This window comes from Elephas maximus, chromosome 9 (assembly GCF_024166365.1).
Source record: "Elephas maximus indicus isolate mEleMax1 chromosome 9, mEleMax1 primary haplotype, whole genome shotgun sequence".
In the NCBI taxonomy this organism is placed as follows: domain Eukaryota; kingdom Metazoa; phylum Chordata; class Mammalia; order Proboscidea; family Elephantidae; genus Elephas; species Elephas maximus.
Window position 1 is genome coordinate 58,889,780 of NC_064827.1, and position 20,719 is coordinate 58,910,498.

General features: G+C 42.8%; 1 protein-coding gene across 3 annotated transcripts in view; it reads right to left on the reverse strand.

The window, feature by feature from the left end:
- The window catches only part of PTPN3 (protein tyrosine phosphatase non-receptor type 3), a 182,705-nt gene that overhangs the window by 55,526 nt on the left and 106,460 nt on the right, over positions 1 to 20,719 (reverse strand). For all 3 annotated transcript variants that reach the window (XM_049896274.1, XM_049896275.1, XM_049896276.1), the window contains exons 10-14: positions 19,778 to 19,866; positions 14,142 to 14,205; positions 12,236 to 12,408; positions 6,264 to 6,398; positions 3,854 to 4,030 (exon numbers count right to left, since the gene is read on the reverse strand). In XM_049896274.1, coding sequence (XP_049752231.1) covers positions 3,854 to 4,030; positions 6,264 to 6,398; positions 12,236 to 12,408; positions 14,142 to 14,205; positions 19,778 to 19,866 — 638 coding nt within the window. The remainder of the gene's footprint in view (positions 1 to 3,853; positions 4,031 to 6,263; positions 6,399 to 12,235; positions 12,409 to 14,141; positions 14,206 to 19,777; positions 19,867 to 20,719) is intronic.

Here is a 20,719-nt window from a genome sequence, read left to right on the forward strand (position 1 = left end):
ACGTGCAATGCAGAGGGTGAGTTGGGCCAAAAATTACTTAAACAGAGCCTGAGGAAGTAAGTTTTAACTTTTATTTAACTTTAATTGATTTAAATTTAAATAGCCACATCTGGCTAGAAGCTCCTATATTGGACAGCGAAGGCCCGCAGGCTCAGTAATTCCATGCTGTGACTGCAAACCACAGGAGGAAAATCTGACGTAGGAGACATGTAATTGGGCTTCTCAGAACCCTCAGTTCCCTAAACCCTCTTCTTTCTAAAACTGACAGAGCCCCACACTGTGACACTGCAATTACAAGCCCCGCTGTTATGCTATTTGCCCGGCTGACCTAGCAGCTCTCAGAAGGTAAAGACTACCTAATTCACTTCAGTGTTCCCCTGAATGACCAGCAAAGTCTGCTGATGGGTGCAGGAATGAATGCATTCCTTTAAGACGCCCATAAAACCAGTTGCCTTCAAGTCAGCCCTGACTTATGGTTACACGATGTGTGTCAGAGTAGAACTGTGCTCCGTAGGGTGTTTGATGGCTGATTTTTTAGAAGCAGATTGCCAGACTTTTCTTCCAAAGAGCCCCCGCGTAGACTCAAACCTCCAACCTTTCAGTTAGTAGTTAAGTGCTTAACTGTTTGTCCCGCCCAGGGACTCCTAGATGTCTGTAAGTCACTGGAAAGAATTCATCTTTCCTCCACCTGGCAATGACTATGTAATGAGATGTCTGAGGATGTGGGCCTCAGGGCTCTCAGAACCTATCCACCCACCCCTCGTTCCACAGAGGAGCAGCAAGATGGGGGAGGAAGGGGGCAAAAGCCCATACTGCAAGTGAGCAGATGATCCCAAACCCACTCGCACTCGATTGCCATTTGAGAAATGCCCTTTTAACTTGTAGACATTCTAGGAGGCCTAGTCTAGGTAAGTGCTGTCCAATGGAACTTTCCGTGATGAGGGATATGTTCTGTATCTGTGCTCTCCAATATGGTAGCCACTAGCCACAATGTGACCACTGAGCACTTGAAATGAGGCCAGCGTGACTGCGGAATTGAATTTTTAAATTTAAGTTTGAATAGTCACATGCGGCTAGTGGTGACTGTGCTGGATGGTGAAGGTCTGGAGGTGCTACAATTCCGTAATGTGACTGCAGACCACAGTAGGAAGATCTGACTTAGGAGACATGCTGTTGGTCTTCTCAGAGCCCTCAGTCAGGTCCCTGAGATCCTCTTCTCTTTTCACCAAAGCAGCAGAGCCCCCACTGAAGCCTCAAATTGGCTACAGTCATGCCCTCCTGCCTTGTATTTCTAGACTTGCTTGTGGTTTGTAACGCTACAGTGTCACACAAGGAACTCACCCACCACTGTATCCTCAACTGGGCAACAGGCTGCAAGCTGGACCAAGAGATAGCATCATCCAAGCTCAGGAGGTCACAGGGAAGTAATGAGCAGAGGGATTATTTAACCAGAGGTGTTAAAAACACAGATAAGCTGGAAACCATGTTTGCTGTGGTCAGGAACACAGTGGAGGTAATGACCACACACATAAGAGGGAAGCAGGATTTGCATTTCACCTGCCTAGTGGATGACCAGAATGCATTTAATGCTTTAAGCTTAGCAGCTGAAGTGATAGACATTTACAGATTAAATAAAGTGCCTTCTTGCTAACCCTTTGCTGTTAGGAGAGGCATTATGTTTCTGTATTTTGGGCCAAGTATGGGACTTAAGGAAACCCTGGTGGCGTAGTGGTTAAAGTGCTACGGCTGTTAACCAAGAGGCTGGCAGTTTGAATCCCCCAGCTGCTCCTTGGAAACTCTACGGGGCAGTTCTGCTCTGTCCTGTAGGGTCGCTATGAGTCGGAGTTGACTCGACGGCAGTGGGTTTGGTTTTGGGTTTTTATGGGACTTAGGAGAACGAGTACACAATGAATACAGTCGACTTCCTATCAGTTTATCCCTGTCTTCATGTGGGGGAAGGTAGAAAGTCTGACTATGTTCTGATCCTGGCAGAGAGCTATACTGGGGAGCTGGCTGCAGGCCCTGGTCCTTGATTCCCCCAAAGGGCAACCTGGGCTTACGAAGTCATTTTATTTATGTATGAGCTATCTTTTGTCTACTTTGAATAATGATTTGAGATAGCTTACCCTAAAAGGAATAGATATGGTAGAATTGTGAATTCATTAAAACAAGAGAAAAAAGTTAAGACTCACACAACAAAGGCAAGGAAGAGAAGGGACTACATCAGAAACCTGGGCTAAAGAAATCTAATACAAGTGAGCATGACACGTAGTTCTGAGTTCCCTGGTAATGGAGGCAAGAAGGGAACTAATGGATTGTTATTGCTAGGTGCCATCGAGAAGTTTTGACTCATAGAGACCCTGCGTACAACAGAATGAAACACTGCCTGGTTCTGTACCATCTGCACAATAATTGCTATGTTTGAGTCCACTGTTGAAGCCCTTGTGTCAGTCTGCCTTGTTGAGGGTCTTCCTCTTTTTTGTTGACCCTCTATCAAGCATGAATTTCTTCTCCAGGGACTAGTCCCTCCTGATAACATGTCCAAAGTACTTGAGATGAGGTCTTGCCATCCTCCCTTTTAAGGAGCATTCTGGCTGTACTTCTTCCAAGACAGACATGTCCATTCTTCTGGCAGTCCATGGTGTATTCCATATTCTTCACCAGCACCATAATTCAAAGGCATCAATTCTTCTTTGGTCATCCTTACTCATTGTCCAGCTTACACATGCATATGAGGCGACTGAAAACACCATAGCTTGGATCAGGTACACCTTAGTCCTCAAAGTGACACTTTTGCTTTAACACTTTAAAGAGGTCTTTTGCAGCAGATCTGCCCAGTGCAATACATCCTTTGAATTCTTGACTGCCACTTCCATGTCATTGATTGTGGATTCAAGTAAACTTAATTCTTGACAAACTTCAGTCTTTTCTCCATTTATCATGATGTTGCTTACTGGTCCAGTTGTGAGGATTTTTGTTTTATGTTGAGGTGTAATCCATACTGAAGGCTGTGGTCTTTGATCTTCATCAGTAAATGCTTCAAGAGTTCTTCACTTTCAGCAAACAAGATTGTGTCATGTGCATATTGGAGGTTGTTAATGAGTCTGCCTCCAATCCTGATGCTGCATTCCTCATTGTATAGTCCAGCTTCTCTGGTATTTGTGGATTAGACATATCTTATTGAATGATAAAAACACTCAAACCAGTATGTTAGGAGAGGCATATTTTTTCCTGGCTTTGAGCTGTGAGGGGAAATTGTCACATTGAAAAAGGGAAGTGGGGACATAAATGAATAGAGTGTAAACTGTCCTTGACAAATTTTTAACAAAGAAAATCAGAGATGTTCTACACATGATTTCATATTAACCACTAATTAAAACCAAAATCCTGAGGGCATACTGTGATTCCAAGAAGGCTTCCTGTGGAGAGAGAGAAGTGAGCATATTTCCAGAGATTTGAAATCATGCTGAGGTAAAACTTAGAGAATCTGGAGAAATAATGGTCAGCATGGCCCTAGAATCTAGACCTCTTGAATATGGAATGATTTAAATTGGGCTTTGCTCATGAACTGCAGAGGAGACTATTCAAGATCGTTAACAAGAAGTTGGAGAGTAAAACGTCTTTTTTTAGACAAAAAGAAGTGTAAGCACTGGACATGAGGCACACAGGCTGTCTTCATGTGGGGGGAGGTAGAGAGTCTGACTATATTCTGATCCTGGCAGAGAGCTATGCTGGGGAGCTGGCTGCAGGCCCTGGCCCTTGATTCCTCTCAAAGGGTAACCTGGGCCTGTGCAAAATTCTCAGCAGTCAAAACGAGCAGATACAAAGAAAGAAAATAATACAGGTTTCTTACTCTCGGTACGGGCTTCGGTTCTGAGAAACCTCGGAATCACTGTCTTTTGGGGACAGGGAGCCTTTGTATGTATAAAATACATCTTCGGTCTCCGTAATGTACGTCATCTCATTCACAATGTTGTCTGCGGAAGAGTGCCGTGCCTTTCGGATCTCATGCCGGAGCCGAGGACTTCGCCTGGGTGGGGGAAAGGATGAATGTAAACTGTTAAATGCAAATTTCACTTAAAACGTTTTAGACATCAGTGATCTAACTTTGTGCTCTGAATGTCCTGGGAATGACCTGATTATTGTTATTAGAAATCAAGAGCCTGTTAACTCATTACTACACCAGCAGAATTTGGGAAGGGTGACACACATTCCCAGTACCATCAGCCAAGTGGCGTGGCCTCAGGAGTTTAGGCAAGATTGGCTTTGTTTATGCCCTTCGGGAAGCTGAAGCATGTTATTTTAGAGGGAGTTACTCTTCCAGGAAGACTCAAGCTCTCATGACACAGATAGACAATGTTGACTGCTGATCAATTTTTCTCATTCACTTGAACAGGGTAAATAAAGGGTTTAGATGCCAAAGTACATTTCTTGGCAAAGCTCAATCCTTATTTCAACCATATCTCGTTGTGTGAATTTCACCTGCACCAAGAGAAAATGTTTCCTTTACATATATCACTTAAAATGTGGAGTCAGATGGGCAAGGGGCACAGCCCGGTTCCTCCAGTGGCAGCAGCAGCATGTGCCTTAGACTCATCATGTCACCTGCCTGGGCCTCACCTGTACCTGCCTGCTTCTGAGAATCAGATGAGGCAATATTCTCAGGACACCTGGTATAGCACCTGTGTGTTGGCTCCTCCCCTGGGTGAGCCAGGCTGCTGAGTTTTCTAAGTTCTACTCTGCCTCCTGCTTTTTCTATCTTTTCTTTCTTTGTTAGCCATTTCTCCTTGGGAGGGTCAGGGCCTCTGCTATTCGTAACCCCCCTGGACCCAGATAATCAGTAACGCTGGGTCTAAAGCAGAAGTAGAGAGTCTCTCATGACTCTCAGAAGAAGACCTGTAAATAGTCGCAAGTGCTCCAGGCCTTGAGTGTGGCACTGCTTCACCCTGCCATCCTCCTGGCTCCTGTCCTGGGCCTCTTCTTTGGGTTGCTGGCATTGCTGCTTAAGATACTTCCAGATAAATAAAGCTGCTACATTATAGCACAAATTTACCTCTTTAGGATGAGGTGCCTAAATGTCGGGAAACCGAGAAACAAACTTATTCAGTCATGTCGTGATTTTTAGCACTATAAATACCATTATCCTCACCAGGAGCATTTGAACCCCAGTGAAGAGTCCTGGCCCAGTGGCCCTGCACTCCTCCCTCCTCTTTTCACCTGCCTCTTAGTTTCCCTTAGTCACAGTGGACACCTGGTTGAGAATCTGCAGGTCCACCCTGTCTGCAGTGTAACAACCAGAAAACCATACTCTGACTCACTGCAGCGTGGAGCTGGGGGCAATGTTTCCAGCTTCGTTTTCCCTCCTCCCAAGGCCAGGCCTTTTTGGAAGCATTCACAGAAACGGCCTGATATCTCTGGGGAACAGGATAATATAATGATGAGGATGATAATGGAAACCCTGGTGGCATAGTGGTTAAAAGCTATGCCTACTAACCAAAAGGCTGGCAGTTGGAATCCACCAGGCACTCCTTGGAAACTATGGGGCAGTTCTACTCTGTCCTATAGGGTCGTATAAGTTGGAATTGACACCTGATACTTTTTTTATAAGCTTACAAAAACACTTGTACATTATTATTTCATTTGTGGTGATTTTCATGATCGTTTCATGAACGGGGAAACAGACCAGGGTGGTAAAGAAACTTGTTAATATGAAAGCCAAAAATCTGAATCTGGGTGTTTCAGCTATGACCTAGTGCCCTCCTACTTTGCCAAACCCATGTGCTTAAAAGTCAGCAGGCGGCTGCCCTATGTGCTTTTGCTACTGCTGCTGAGGGTCACACATCCTTACATCAGTTCTATCATGCACCTTTGTTAGCTTTTCCCACAGTTTATTTTGTATGGTATTAATGAGAACATGAAATTAAATAAAGCTGAATGCACTTGTTTCTCCCAGGACTTCTCAGAGCCTTTAATATGCTGATATGTGTTGTCATTCCAAGAGGGGCATTTCGTCATGCTGCAGCTCCCAATCCATTCAGATGAAACAGCTTGTTTAGAAAGAATGCCAGAGCACTACTACACCGTGGAAAGTGTTCAGCCAGACTTGTGTGCTTCATGGAAACACTGCCTTCTGCAGTAGCCCAAAAGGCAAATGTAAACTCAGATTGTTGACCACTTACATGTAGGAATTTGTGAAGTTGCATTTTTATTTTTAAGAGAGATAAAGTATTTATTAGTGAGAGTACAGAAAGAGGAGGACATACCAGTTGGGAGTAATAGGAGGGGACCGAGAAGGTAGACTCTTGGTCTCTAAATGTTCCACCGATAAAGATCTCCGCATGGCTGGGTTCCACACCATCCCTCCAATCACCTTTTTGCAATACTGGTTATTTACAGACCTGAAAAACCAGATGCAGATTCACTTTCTACACTGATATGTTCAACCAGAAATTGCAGCGTACGTGAAACAGAGGCTACACCTGCTTTTTCCCTGACCAACACCTGGTTAAGCCCTTCGTGACACCAACCAAGGTTAAAAGGAGGGAAGATATACAACAGTGATTCCTTTTTGTCTCGGTTTTTATTTAGGATTATTTCTTCTCTTCTGGTGAAGATGCTTTCTTGTTCTTACTACTGCAAGCAATAAAATCTTGTTGGATTGGAAGGAATTTCAGAATAATATAAAAATATAGTTCAAGCAACTGCGAGAAATCTCACTTTACTCACACCGGCATGAATAAAACATTAGCTCTCCCCTTCTAGGTCGCCCTAGCCAGCAGACGCTGTCACTGTAAATCAACGATAACTCTTTGAGAGAGGACCTGAGAATATGCTTAGAAATTATAGTTTCAGGTCACATTCTTTGAATGTGCTACCTCGAAGATTACTTTTGAATTTTTTATCTAGAGAATTCAAATCTTAGCTAGCTACAAAACTCAGAGATGAATTATCTGAGAGGATGGCATTTGGAGCCAGTTGAGGGGGAACTTAGTTCTGGAATTTCTAAATTTTAAACTATGTTTCAGTGTCTTCTTAAAGCATGCCACACATTTCCTTGTGACCTAAAAGCAACCAACACACAAAAAGAAAACAATACAAAACACCAAAAATAATACAGAGCACTCTAGAATATCAGTGTACTAATTTACAGTAAGAAATACTGTTGTCACCACGATCAGGATGCTCATGGTAGCATCACTAAGAAGCTCTCCTCTGAGGCAGGCCTACATCAGAAACCAACTCAAAAAACCAAGCCTATTACTGTGGAGTCAATTCCTACTCCTGGCGACCCCATGTCTTACAGTGTAGAACTGTTTCATAGGATTTTCTTGGCTGTAATCCATAGAAGCAGATTGTCGAGTCTTTCTTCTGCAGTGCTGCTGGGAAGGTTTCTGAACTGTCAACCTTTAGGTTAGCAGTCCAGTGCAAACGGTTTGTGCTGCTCAGGGACCACATTATCACTAAATTAGAGCATGGGGAGCAAGGTGGCTGATTCAAAGGTTTAACGTAGCAGTTCCTCAAAGTATGTGTCACAGGCTACTAATAGGCACATCTCGAAAAACTGTCCATCATCCCATAAGCTAGGAAAATACTGACAGTTTCTTCTGTGCAAACCTCTCAGAGGGCCTAATATACAAATATGTATATGTATCTCTAGGGCTTGGGCAAATCACACAACCTCTCTAAGCCTCAGTTTCCTTATCTGTAAAAAGGAGATTATGAGAGCTGAAACTCTCCAGGATGCTGAAGCTGGTTAATAAAGAGCTTTCGCCCTGTACCTCAAACCATCCCCAACATTCCACGTGACTCCCTGTGATGGATTAAGGATGGCTGCAAATTCTTTGACTCTTGAATCTGGGTTGGCCTGTGACTGCCCTGACCAGTAAAGTTGCTGTGCCAGTTCTGGGCCTAGTATTTAAGAAGACTAGCAGCTTCTGCCTTAGTCTCTTGAAGTCCTGGGTCTCCGTGTAAGAAGTCCAACTACCCTGCTAGAGAGTCCACATGGAGAGGACCTGAGAGTACAAGAAAAGGAAAAGGGGCCAGTGAGCCCAGTCTTCCAGTCGTTTTCATCAAGCCATCAGGTATGTGAAGAAAGTCGTCTTGAACCTTCCAGACCAGCACAGCTACCAGCTGAATAACACTGAGAAAGTGCAGTTGACACCATAGGGGGCAGAAGAATCACCCAGCCAAGCCCTTCCTGTATTCTTGACCCACAAAATCTTGAGATATAATAGGGTGGTAGTTGTTTTAAGCCACTAAAATTGGACCCCTGGAGGCACAGTGGTTAAGTACTTGGCTACTAACCAAAAGGCTGGCAGTTCGAATCCACCAACCGCTCCTTGTAAACCCTATGGGGCAGTTCTACTCTGTAGGGTAGCTATGAGTCAGAATTGACTTGGCGGCAATGTTTTTTTGTTTTGTTTTATTATGTAGCAGTAGGTAACAAGAATACCCCCTCATGCTTTAGTTGCATTTTATAGACATGGAAATTAAAACCAAAGTGACGCAGGTAGAATTTGCACCCCGGATGCTCAGCAGCAGCGTCCCTGCTTTTAGTTGTCTCCCTATGCCATGTCTCATGTGTCTCACCAACTTCGCTTCTGAGGAGCATTCTGGCTGTACTTCTTCCAAGACAGATTTGTTCATTCTTCTGACAGTCAGTGGTATATTTGATATTCTTTGCCAGCACCGTAATTCAAATGCATCAGTTCTTCGGTCTCCCTTATTCATTGTCCAGCTTTCGCATGTACATGAGGTGATTGAATATACCATGGCTTGGGTCAGGTGCACCTTAGTCCTGGTTATGGACTGAATTGTGTACCCCCAAAATGTGTGTCAACTTGGCTAGTCCACAATTCCCAGTATTGTGTGACTGTCTACTATTTTGTCATCTGATGTGATTTTCCTATGTGTTGTAAATCCTACCTCTATGCAGTTAATGAGGTGGGATTAGCGGCAGTTATGTTAATGAGGCAGGACACAATCTACAAGATTAGGTTGTGTTTTACATCAATCTCTTCTGACATGAAAGAGACAAGTGAACAGAGAGACAGGGGACCTATATCACCAAGAAAGTAGAGACAGGAGTGCGTGTATTTTGGGCCCAGAGTTGACAAAGAAAGAAAGCCTTCCCCTGGAGCTGGCACCCTGAATTTGGACTTCTAGCCTTCTAGACTGTGAGAGAATTAAAATTCTCTTTGTTAAAGCCATTTACTTGTGGTATTTCAGTTATAGCAGCACAAGATAACTAGGACGGTCGTCAAAAGTGAAATCTTTGCTTTTTCACACTTTACAGAGGTCTTTTGCAGTAGATTTGTCCAATGCGATACGTCGTTTGATTTCCTGACTGCTGCTGCTGCTTCCATGAGTGTTGACTGTGGATCCAAGTAAAGTGAAATCCCCAACATTCAATATTCGACAACTTCAATACTGCCTCCATTTATCATAATGTTGCTTATTAGTCCAGTTGTGAGGAGTTTTGTTTTATGTTGAGGTGTAATCCATACTAAAGACTATAGTTTTCAATCTTCATCTGTAAATGCTTCAAGACCTCTTCGCTTTTGGCAAGCAAGTTCATGTCATCTGCATATTGCAGGTTGTTAATGAGTCTTCCTCCAATCCTGATGCAATGTTCTTCTTCGTGTAGTCCAGCTTCTCGGATTATTTGCTCAGCATACAGATTGATTATGGTGAAAAGATAAAACCCTGATGCACATATTTCCTGATTTTAAACCACATCCACACTCATTGCTGTCGAGTCAATCCCAACTCATAGCGACCCTACAGGACAGAGTAGAACTGCCCCATATGGTTTCCAAGGAGCACCTGGTGGATCTGAACTGCCCACCTTTTGGTTAGTAGCTGTAGCTCTTAATCACTACGTCACCAGGGTTTCCTTAAACCACACAATACCCCGTTACTCTGTTTGAATGACTGCCTCTTGGTCTATGTACAGGTGCTGCATAAGTACAATTAAGTGTTTTGGAAGTTCCATTCTTCACAATGTTATCCACAATTTTTTATGATTCACGTGGTCAAAGCCTTTGCATAGTCAGTAAAACACAGGTAAACAACTTTCTGGTATTCTCTGCTTTCAGCCAAGATCTATCTGACATCAGCAATAATATCCTTCGTTCCATGTCCTCTTTTGAATCCAGCCTGAATTTCTGGCAGTTCCCTGTCAATATATTGCTGCAACCACTTTTGAATTATCTTCAGCAAAATTTTACTTTCGTGTGATACTAATAACGTTATTCGATAATTTCTGTATTCTGTTGGATCACCTTTCTTTGGAATGGGCACATTTCAAATGTGGATTTCTTCCAGTCGGTTGGCTAGGTAGCTGTCTTCCAAATTGCATGGCGTAGACAAGTGAGCACTTCAGTGTTGCATCCATTTGTTGAAACATCTCAGTTGGTACTACGTCAATTCCTGGAGCCTTGTTTTTCGACATTCACTTCATGCAACTTGGACTTCTTTCTTCAGTACCATCGGTTCTTGATCATATGCTACTCCTGAACTGGCTGAACATCGATCAGTTCTTTTTGGTACAGTGATTGTTATTTCTTTCATCTTCTTTTTGATGTTTCCTGGGTTGTTCAGTATTTTGTCCATAGAATCCTTCCACATTGCAACTCGTGGCTTGAATTTTTCCTTTAGTTCGTTCAGCTTGAGCCAAACGTGTCCTTGCCTTTTCGTTTTCTAACTCCAGGTCTTTGCACATTTCAATACTTTACTTTGTCTTCTTTAGCTGCCCTTTGAAATCTGTTCAGCTGTTTTACTTCATTTCTTCCATTCTCTTTAGCTACTCTCTGTTCAAGAACAAGTTTCAGAGTCTCTTCTGACATCCATTTTGGTCTTTTTCTTTCTTCCCTGTCTCTTATTACTGCTGCCTAGTATAAAGATACTATGCAGTAGTATAAGAGCTAAGAACTTTTAAAATATGGTTCTTGGTTCCTCAGAATCTGAGAGAAAGTATCTAGCACTATAAATATTATCGCCGTTATTAATTGAAATTTGCTCCTTATTGAATCTGTATCTTACCTGATGATTATCACTTTAATAGGAAAGTCATTTGAACAGTCTGATGTGGTCCCACATATCACATGTGGCTCAGAAGGTGGCATCGTTTAGTTACCAGCCACATCAGCCATGGCGGCCACATCCACCAAAAACAAACTCCTAAAACTCAAAAAAGCAATTTCCAAGAAACCAATAAATGATTTAGAAATTATAAGAATAATCTGGTAAACAATCTCTGCTACATCTTATGTAACTTAGAAGGTAGTCTTACAACAAATAAACCAAAATATAAACCACATGGCTGGTTTATATAGAGAGAAAATTTTAATTTAAAACTTAAAAATTTATATATTAATTTCTCTCACTGTACTAGTCATTAAATATTTTGAGCGTCATCCCTGTGGTATTGTTATAAGGACTGTTGAAGGAATTAAATATATTTAAGAGTGTGCCTGGCACAAAATAAACATTCAACTTGTCTGTGATGATTATTACGATTATCATTTCATGATTATGACAGGCAACACATCCCAAAGTCATTTGACTCTGTTGTTGTTTGTCCTTGAGTCGATTTTGACTCATAGTGACCCCACATGATAGAGCAGAACTGCTCTCTATGGTTTTCTAGGCTGTAATCTTTAGGGAAGGAGCCCTGGTGGTGAAGTGGTTAAAGCGACTAATGCCAACTGAATGGTCAGCAGTTCAAAATCACCAGTGGCTCTGAGGGAGAAGGATGGGGCAGTCTGCTTCCATAGAGGTTTACAACCTCAGAAGCCCTGTGGGTCGCTGTGAGTCAGAATCGACTCAGTGGCAACGGGCTTGGCGTTTCAATCTTTATGGAAGCAGATCTCCAGGTCTTTCTCCTGTGGAGCCACTGGGTGGTTCTGGAGCACCAACCTTTTGGTTAGCAGCCGAGCACTTAACCATTGCACCACCAGGACTTACCATTTGACTCTAGAGATCTTTATTTCCACTCATTCAGTCATTCATTTTTGTGGAGCATCTAATGGAATTAATGTCCTGTGAAACACACTTTGGGTGAGGCTGGTTTAGTGGCATCAGCCTGGAAAGCCCTATTTGGCATGGCACATGATGACTCTCAGAGTTACCGCCACGTGCTTCCTTAACTGTGACATGGTGCTGGGCAGCTGCACTTCTCTCTCCTCTGTCCGTATCTCAGACGAGGTGCACAATGCCCCTAAAGCATACTCACTTTTTAGGGTTCCTAGAGCCCAGAGTCCAGTACTGAGACAGAACATTCTTTTCCTGAGGTAGTAGCTTCTTTGCCTGAAAGAATGTATGGTGCTCGACACAGGATTTCCATAAGTTTTTGCAAGATCGGTAATTTAACATGTTGAAGGCCACAATATGTTCCCTGGATTCAGTCTGGGAAGAAAAACACAGGAGTAATTTCATCTGTGCAGGTGTAGGAGCAAGGCTTCACTAGCATTTTATGCCCACATTGGTGGTGAACAGATAAGATGCAACAAACAGAAAACTGGCTTCAAAATATCTTAGACTACAAGCCAGCTTTTTAAGAAAATTTAAGAGCAGGATTTGTTAGCCATTATTGTTGCTGGGCGCTGTCGAGTCAATTGCGATTCACAGTGGCCCCGTGTGATACTAGAGAACCTCCCCGTGGGATTTTCTTGGCTGTAGTCTTTATGGAAGCAGACTGCCAGGTCTTTCTCCTGCACAACCACTGGTTGGGTTCGAACTGCCAGCCTTTTGGTTAGCGGCCAGGCACTTAACCATTGCGCTGTCGGGGCTCCCTTGACCATCATTATGAGTGTGAATAAAGACGACCAGTATCTATTCTTTATCATCATCTGTGGTCCTTCAGAAATGCTTTTATTTCAGGTTTGCTTGCATTTCTAGGTTGAACATACCTAGAACAACCAGATAAAATTTAGCTTCAGGGAAATCTTTCTTTTGAAGAACTAATCTTTCTCATGTCAAACAGCAGGAACTTTACAATCCTTTGAATTTCTCTATTTGCCTTTCACAAAGCACAGACTTAAATTTGGTACTCATATCTAATAATTACTTTAATTATTTGCTTTGCCTTCTTCCTACATCAGTTGAGATTTTCTGTTTTCATGTTAAATTATCATCTTGTATATTTTTGTGCCATCTCAAATCTTACACTGGGTGTCAGGAGACCCAGATTCTAATCGTAGTTTGCTCTCAGCTTTAGCGTCCTTATTTCTAAGAGTTCATTTCTACACTGAGTCATTTTCAGTAATATTATCTTTGAAAAACTGGGAAATGGACATAGTGACAGCAAGTGAAAAATATGCACCATAACAAGATGGAGTGTGATGGAGTTGGAAGAGCAGGAGTCTCAGATTCCTAAAGACCTGGGCTCAAATTCTGGCTTCCCCACTTACTAGCTGTGGGAGCCCTGGGGTCCTCACCTCTCACTCTGACTTTTCCACATAGATACCAAAACTGAGCTGTCTGGGGAGGCTGGACTCCTCTTATGGAACACGTATACAAGGCCATGTGCATTTTAAATCTAATGAGGGAAGAAACTGCTCTTGGTGACATTTATTGCTATTCTGTGGCATATCTCTCTATCAGGTGCTTTGACCGAAGCTCTTTTATTTAATCCTCATGATTCCCTGAGAAATGGGCATTACTGCATTTTTGGAAACAAGGTAACTTGAGCTAGGTGAGGTTAAGTAACCTGCCCAGCTGGTAAGCAGAAGATTTGGGTTCTGAACCCACTGTCTCTGACTCCAAAGCTAGTTAATTTTCCAACCAGATAAGGAAAATGAATTATTTAGAGAACTCTAGACTCCAAAGTCCATTTTCTTTCCACTATGACATGCTAACCAGCTGCTGTTGAGTCAGCTCCAATTCCCAAGTGTGTCAGAGTAGAACTGTGCTTCACAGTGTTTCAGTGGCTGATTTTTCAGAAGTAGATTGCCAGGTCTTTCTTCCAGGGAGCATCTGGGTGGACTAGAACCTCCAACCTTTCAGTTAGCGGTCAAACGTGTTAACTATTTGTACCACCCAGGGGCTCCTTCTTCCCTGCTACTGCTTCAGCCCCTAAAGAACTAAGAGCTGAGGTGACTAAAAACACAAGAAACAAAGCAAGTGTAGCTATAACTCACCTGTTTTTGTCGCTGATGTATAAAGAACTTTTTCCTCTTGAAAGAGATTTTTAGAATGTTCGCCCTATTAAAAAACACAGAAGACATAAAGCACATTAGTGATCAGCCAGGTTGGACCTGTGGCCTCCCACTGTGTGTCCTCTATTCCCCAATCATGATGACTTCGGACTCACAGTTTCCTAGAGTTGACATCAGTGCAGGAATGATAGGGGCCCCATTGCCTCAGCCAAACATCAAGTAGGTGAATGAAGCTCAGCATCACATAAGGGCCAGTAGATTATGATTTAGCTTTTAAATAGCAAGAAACCTGAGCCACACACTCTGTTTGGTATAAGCTTTTGTGATGCTGGAATGCTGCGTGAGCTGTATGTACCTGGGCAGACAGCTGAGGGCAGTGTGGTACACCAGGAAGAGGACAGAGTAGCAGACCTGACCTGGGTCCACATTCCAGCTACGTGACTTAACAGCTGTGTGCCAGGTAACCTACATTTGCATAATAATTGAATAATTGTTGTTGTTAGGTGCCCTTGAGTCTGTTCTGACTCATAGCGACCCTAAGCACAACAGAATGAAACACTGCCCGGTCCTGAGCCATCCTTACAGTCGATGTTATGCTTTAGCTCACTGTTGCAGCCACTGTGTCAGTCCGCCTTGTTGAGGGTCTTCCTCTTTTCCACTGACCCTGTGCTCTGCCAAGCATGATGTCCTTCTCCAGGGACTGATCCCTCCTGACAACATGTCCAAAGTATGCAAGACACAGTCTCGCCATCCTTGCTTCTAAGGACCATTCTGATTTTATTGCTTCCAAGACAGATTTGTTGGTTCTTTTGGCAGTCCATGGTATATTCAATATTCTTCGCCAACACCACAATTCAAAGGCGTCAACTCTTCCGTCTTCCTTATTCATTGTCCAGCTTTCACATGCATATGATGCGATTGAAAATACCATGGCTTGGATCAGGCGCACCTTAGTCTTCAAGGTGACATCTTTGCTCTTCAACACGTTAAAGAGGTCCTTTGCAGCAGATTTACCCAATGCAATGTGTCTTTTGATTTCTTGACTGCTGCTTCCATGGCTGTTGATTGTGGATCCAAGTAAAATGAAATCCTTGACAACTTCAATCTTTTCTCCATTTATTACGATGTTGCTCATTGGTCCAGTGGTGAGGATTTTTGTTTTCTTTATGTTGAGGTGCAATCCATACAGAAGGCTGTGGACTTTGATCTCCATTAGTAAGTGCTTCAAGTCCTCTTCACTTTGAGCAAGCAAGGTTGTGTCATCTGCATAATGCAGGTTGTTAATGAATCTTCCTCCAATCTTGATGCCCCGTTCTTCTTCATATAGTCCAGCTTCTCGGATTATTTGCTCAGCATACAGATTGAATAGGTATGGTGAAACAATACAGCCCTGACACACACCTTTCCTGACTTTAAACCAGCCAGTATCCCCTTGTTCCGTCCGAACAACTGCCCCTTGATCTATGTAAAGGGTCCTCACGAGCACAATTAAGTGTTCTGAATAATAGCCACCAGTAACTGATCACATTTTATAGACCAGGCTCCCTACTAAAAGCTTGACAAGTATCCCCTCAATTAAGCCTTGCAACAATCCTAAAAAATATGTAACATTATATGCAGTTTGCAGATGATGACACTGAGGCTCAACAATATCCCTTAAGTGTCCAAGATTATTCAACTGGGAATTGTTGGAGCCAGGATCTGAGCTCTTTGCCTGACTGCAAAGCCTATATTCTTATCAAGTTGTCCAGACAGCGGGGACAACATTGACTTTCTTATAAGTTGTCCAGTGAAGATTCAAATGGATTAGTCATGGAAAGCCCCTAGTATGGCGCTTGGCAGATGATAGGCCCTCAATGTTCATTTCCTACAGTTAAAATTGATGAAAGGGTTAACTTTTTAAATTCATTCATTTAATTCATCATGTCAAACTACTGTAGCCCATACAAGGGAGGCACATTTCCACGCTGGAGTCTTTACTTCTGAAATACTTTGAGGAAATAAAGGAATTCTACCATTCTCTAGAATCATATGAAGACCTTGGTTGAGCATTCCAGAACAGAAGGTCTGGGTAGGTAAAATAAAAGTTTAACTATCCATGTAATATTTCCCCAGTTAAACCAGTAACATACCTATATTAAATAATGAGCTATGGTCCATCATAACATTGAAACTAAACAATGCATTGACAGATACACTGCTTACCAAGTGAATTTTATGGGTGGCTGAAAGTTAATCGTCTGAAGGACTAAAAGGGTGTTTGGCCCTTAGGTACTCTCTCTAGTGTATGTTACACACTGCCCTTCAGAGAGATGCAGGATATGCCGGCCTATTCTTGTGACTTATGTTATGGTTAGCAGGGTCTCTGGGTAACAGCAGACCGTAGGAGAAAGTCAGTGCCTCCTTGCTGCTTTCCTGCGCCAAAGGGCAGATGCAGAACAAATCAGCAGAACCAACCCAGTTTTTGAGATCTCATCCTAGTTTTACAGGGCCTATGGGGATCTGTAGACCTCTTGCCCCACCAGCTTCATGTACCGGGGGAGGGGGGTGGGGGGCAGCAACTGGACCTCCTTTGGTTCAGAGTGTTCCAGTTCAGTACTCCTTCCTTCCCACACTGATCTGATCCCAATCTCTGTACTTGATAGTGCTCTCTCCTTCAGCAAACCTGATCAAGTACAGATAAGATCAACGTCGTCCCCTAGCTTAAGGTCCTACAGTAGTTCCCTACTGCCTTTCATTCATTCATCAAGGAAAAAAAGTACTGAGTGTCTAGAATGTACAAGTAATGTGCCAGACCCTGGAGGCACAGAGTGAACAAGACAGTCAGTCACTGCCATTTTGAAGCTCATAATCTAGTGAGGAACAGGTACCAGATAAATATATAACTAAATCACTATAATTGTGACCATTGTATGCAGGAAAGTTCAGTGTCTTTTAAGAGTCCCCAGGATTAAATCTGTGCTCTGACAGTCCTCAAGCCCCTGCGTGACCCAGCCTCTTTCCTGCCACGTGCCACTCCCATACCATTCTCCAGCCTGACCCACTCATCTTTCCTGTACTTACTATGCTGTGTTTTCTCTCGTCTTCTGACCTCCTCACAGGCTGCTTATTCTGTCTAGAATTTACTCCTGGGGGCTAGAGCCCAGTGGGTCTTTAGATTAGGTTTAGAGCTCACCTCCACCTCTGTGGGCTCGGGACCCTTCCTCGGTGGTGCCCTTCTCTGGGATGTTCCCCTTTACATCATACTTACGGCCCTGGGGTCGCTGTCTGGTGTTGCTTGCTTCCTTGCTAGTCTGTGAGCTCTGTACCAGAGGCAGGGGCCAGGCCTCAACAGGCGCTACCTTGATTTTGAAGGGTGAGAGTGACTGGTGGTAGGGGGAGGGTCTATGTGAAAACCTAGGGGCTGGAGGAGTAATAAAGTCTTCGCAGGCTCTGTTAGAAAAGTTTCTGTTTACAACTCTACTTCTCCTGACCATGTTTCCCACTTCCCTCCTATTATGGATTGAATTGTGTTCCTTCCAGAATATGTGTTCAGTCCTAAACCCTGTGCCTGTAAATATGACTGTGTTTGGAAATTGGGGTTTTCTGTTTTACGTCAATGAGGTCATACCAGAGTAGGGTAGGTCCTAAACCTAATCACTTCTAAGTGGCATCTTATAAAAAAGAGCAGAATAGATGCAGAGACACACACAAAGGGGAAATATAAACACCAAAGAATGCCAAAGAATTCTGGCGGCTACTGACAAGCAAGGACCCTCCCTAAGAGCCGATGCCCTGATTCAGACTTCTGGCCTCCAAAACTGTGAGACAATAAATCCCTGTTCTTTAAAGCCACCTAATTGTGGTATTTGTGTTCCTGCAGCATTAGGAAACTAAGACATCTCCTGAAGTGTCTTCATGGGACTCACACCCTCCTTAAATGTGACAATGCAGACAGACCCTCGTCTGTGGGGTCTCAGGAAGCTCAGCCAGCTGGGCCCAGAGGCTTCAGGCCTGTGGTATTTTGGGAGAAGCCCTTGGCATTTAAAAAGGGTTGGTGAGGGGAAATGAGCCCTGTACCAATTCCCCACTGGTCCCCCTGTTTGGCCTGATCCTGGTCCTGAGCAGGCCAGAGAGCTGCCCAGGTCACACTCCAGTTAACCGAGGGGGTCGCTGAAGTGAGGCAAGGCTGGGGTTTCCTGCTACAACAGGCCTTTTAACAGAGTTGAAGGGAAAGAAAGATGGCAAGAAGACTCTTTTCCTGTTACACTGGTTTTATTGTGAAATTGAACAGAGTTAATACAATTTTTTTTTTAAATAGATACATTGTAAAGGTAATTGAAAACTCAAGTTTCTACAAGTGTATTCCTATGAAGCATTTTCCCATGAATATAATTTTTAATGGTGGAGTGAAAGTACAGGCTCTGGGGCCAGACTATCTGGGCTTGAATTTCAACTAGATCAATCACTAGCTGTGTGACCGTGGGCAAGTTGTTACTCTATGTGCCTCCGTTTCCTCCTTTGTGAAAATGAGGATAACAACAGTGACTATCTCAGGTTTAAGTAAATACTTAACCTTTAGTAAATACTTAGTAAAGTGACTGGAATGTAGTAATAAGCACTTAACAAATATTACTCTTACCGCTATAATTTTACTTGATTTATTTATAGGGTTTTTATTTTTGTTGTTGTTGTTATAAATCATGCTGTGATGAACATCTTTGTGTCCCAGTTAATAAAAGTTACATGTTGCCAAGATGATAGAGCAAATTTAAATGCAAGGACCAAACTGTGTAGCACCTGATCTAGCTCCAAATATTCTCTTATACCTCCACCCTAAATTCCTCCCTTGCAGTCACTATTTTGCTGAAACCCTGTGTTCTTTTACATTACCTGCTTTTACTTCCGCATCTCCTATTGCCCACAGTGTCCACTCTCCTTGACTCACCTGGCAAATCTGTCCCACTCTCATTCTGTACATCATCACATTATCATTTACAAACATGATATTTTTCTTTATAGAAGATGGTATTTATCTTCTTTTGTTTCCCCTGGAAGAAAGGTCCCTACTGCCTGACACATTGAACTCTAACTTCTCTCTTAAAAGTCAGTTCTGCTCACTGAGTCCACCTGATGTCTGTGTCTGATACTATTAGTGTGCAGAATTCTCTCTCCCCACTAGGCTTATGAGCTTACAGGGCAAACCCTGCTGCATATGTCTTTTGGGTTCTCTTAGTGTTTAGAACGGAGCTGGACTTGGTAACAGTTCAACTGATGACGGAGGAACAGAACTGAGAATACAGGCCCTGCCCTGAGGAAGCTCTTCTCTGACTTCTGGCCAGTGCATCGACCAGGGGCGATTCCTTAACTCCAAGACCTGCCTTTTGCCATTTTCTCCATGTCTCCACAAAGTATCCCAAACCATAGGGTGGCAGGGGGCAAGGGGATGCCAATGAAAACCAGACTATAATTTTCTTACTCAGTCTGGATCAAATCAGAGGGCAGAGGTAAAAACTTGGGGGGAAAATTCCTCCCAAATGCTTTAGAAACAAAAGTTTAAAATCAGAGCTAACATTACGTTTGTTCAGCATATTTTTAAAGTATGATTCAGAAAGTAATTAGAACTGGTTTGCACTTACCAAGGATAGAAACTTGTACAAATATATTTTCGGTACAAAGCGATGCCTGCAGAAGCGATTCCAATCATCAGATCTAAGTTGTGCAGATCCTGTGAAGAGGAAGAGCATGGATTCATAGCCCCGTACAATCATGCTTATGCCCTCTGGCAGCTTTCAAGTACCCACGGTTTTATAAACAGTAATATGTGTAAGCTCTAAAGGGGAAAATATTACTGAAAACAGGCAGAAATTCCTGCTTCACAGATACTTAAGATCCAAGTACTTAGCAACAAATTCTTCTATAGTCAACATACATAGCTTGACAGCAACCCCTGATTCCCACTGGTTTAGAAAGTTATCAGATAAGCCCATTCGTCTCACAGGATCATTTAAATGGGCATTCAGTTTCACCAATTAGTATTAAATAACCATATTAAGATCACAGAGGCCTTTTCCCATTACCTAGGCTTATACACATGTAGACTCCCAGCTCTGAAAAGGCTTCAACTATTATGATAGGATGATGAAAATTTAGGAGCTGATTGTAAATCCAGCTAAGAAGTAATACTTCTTGTCAATCCAATACATTGTTAAAAATAGTATTTCCACAATATTAAATTTGTGTAGGAACTCAAAAGCTTCATTTTTCAGTTCGTGAACCAGGGATTGTCTGGTCTAGAAGTCAGACAAGAGTTACCTTGTTCGTGAACTGAAAAAAATAAAGCCTATGAGCTTGTACACAAATTTAATTTTTTGAAAATTTTATTTTTGACAGTTTTTTTGACAATGAGGATGGGATTAAGAGGAAATTTTGAACCAGGTTAAACAGATCAATCAAGTCCTGATTAGTTAGCTTAGATTTTCATTCCTGGGGGAGTCAACTAATGGGCCTGGAATGTTAGGTATTTACATGAAATAGAAACTTAGGTTTCGGTTTGCTGACATGGGGTTCAGCACAAGTAA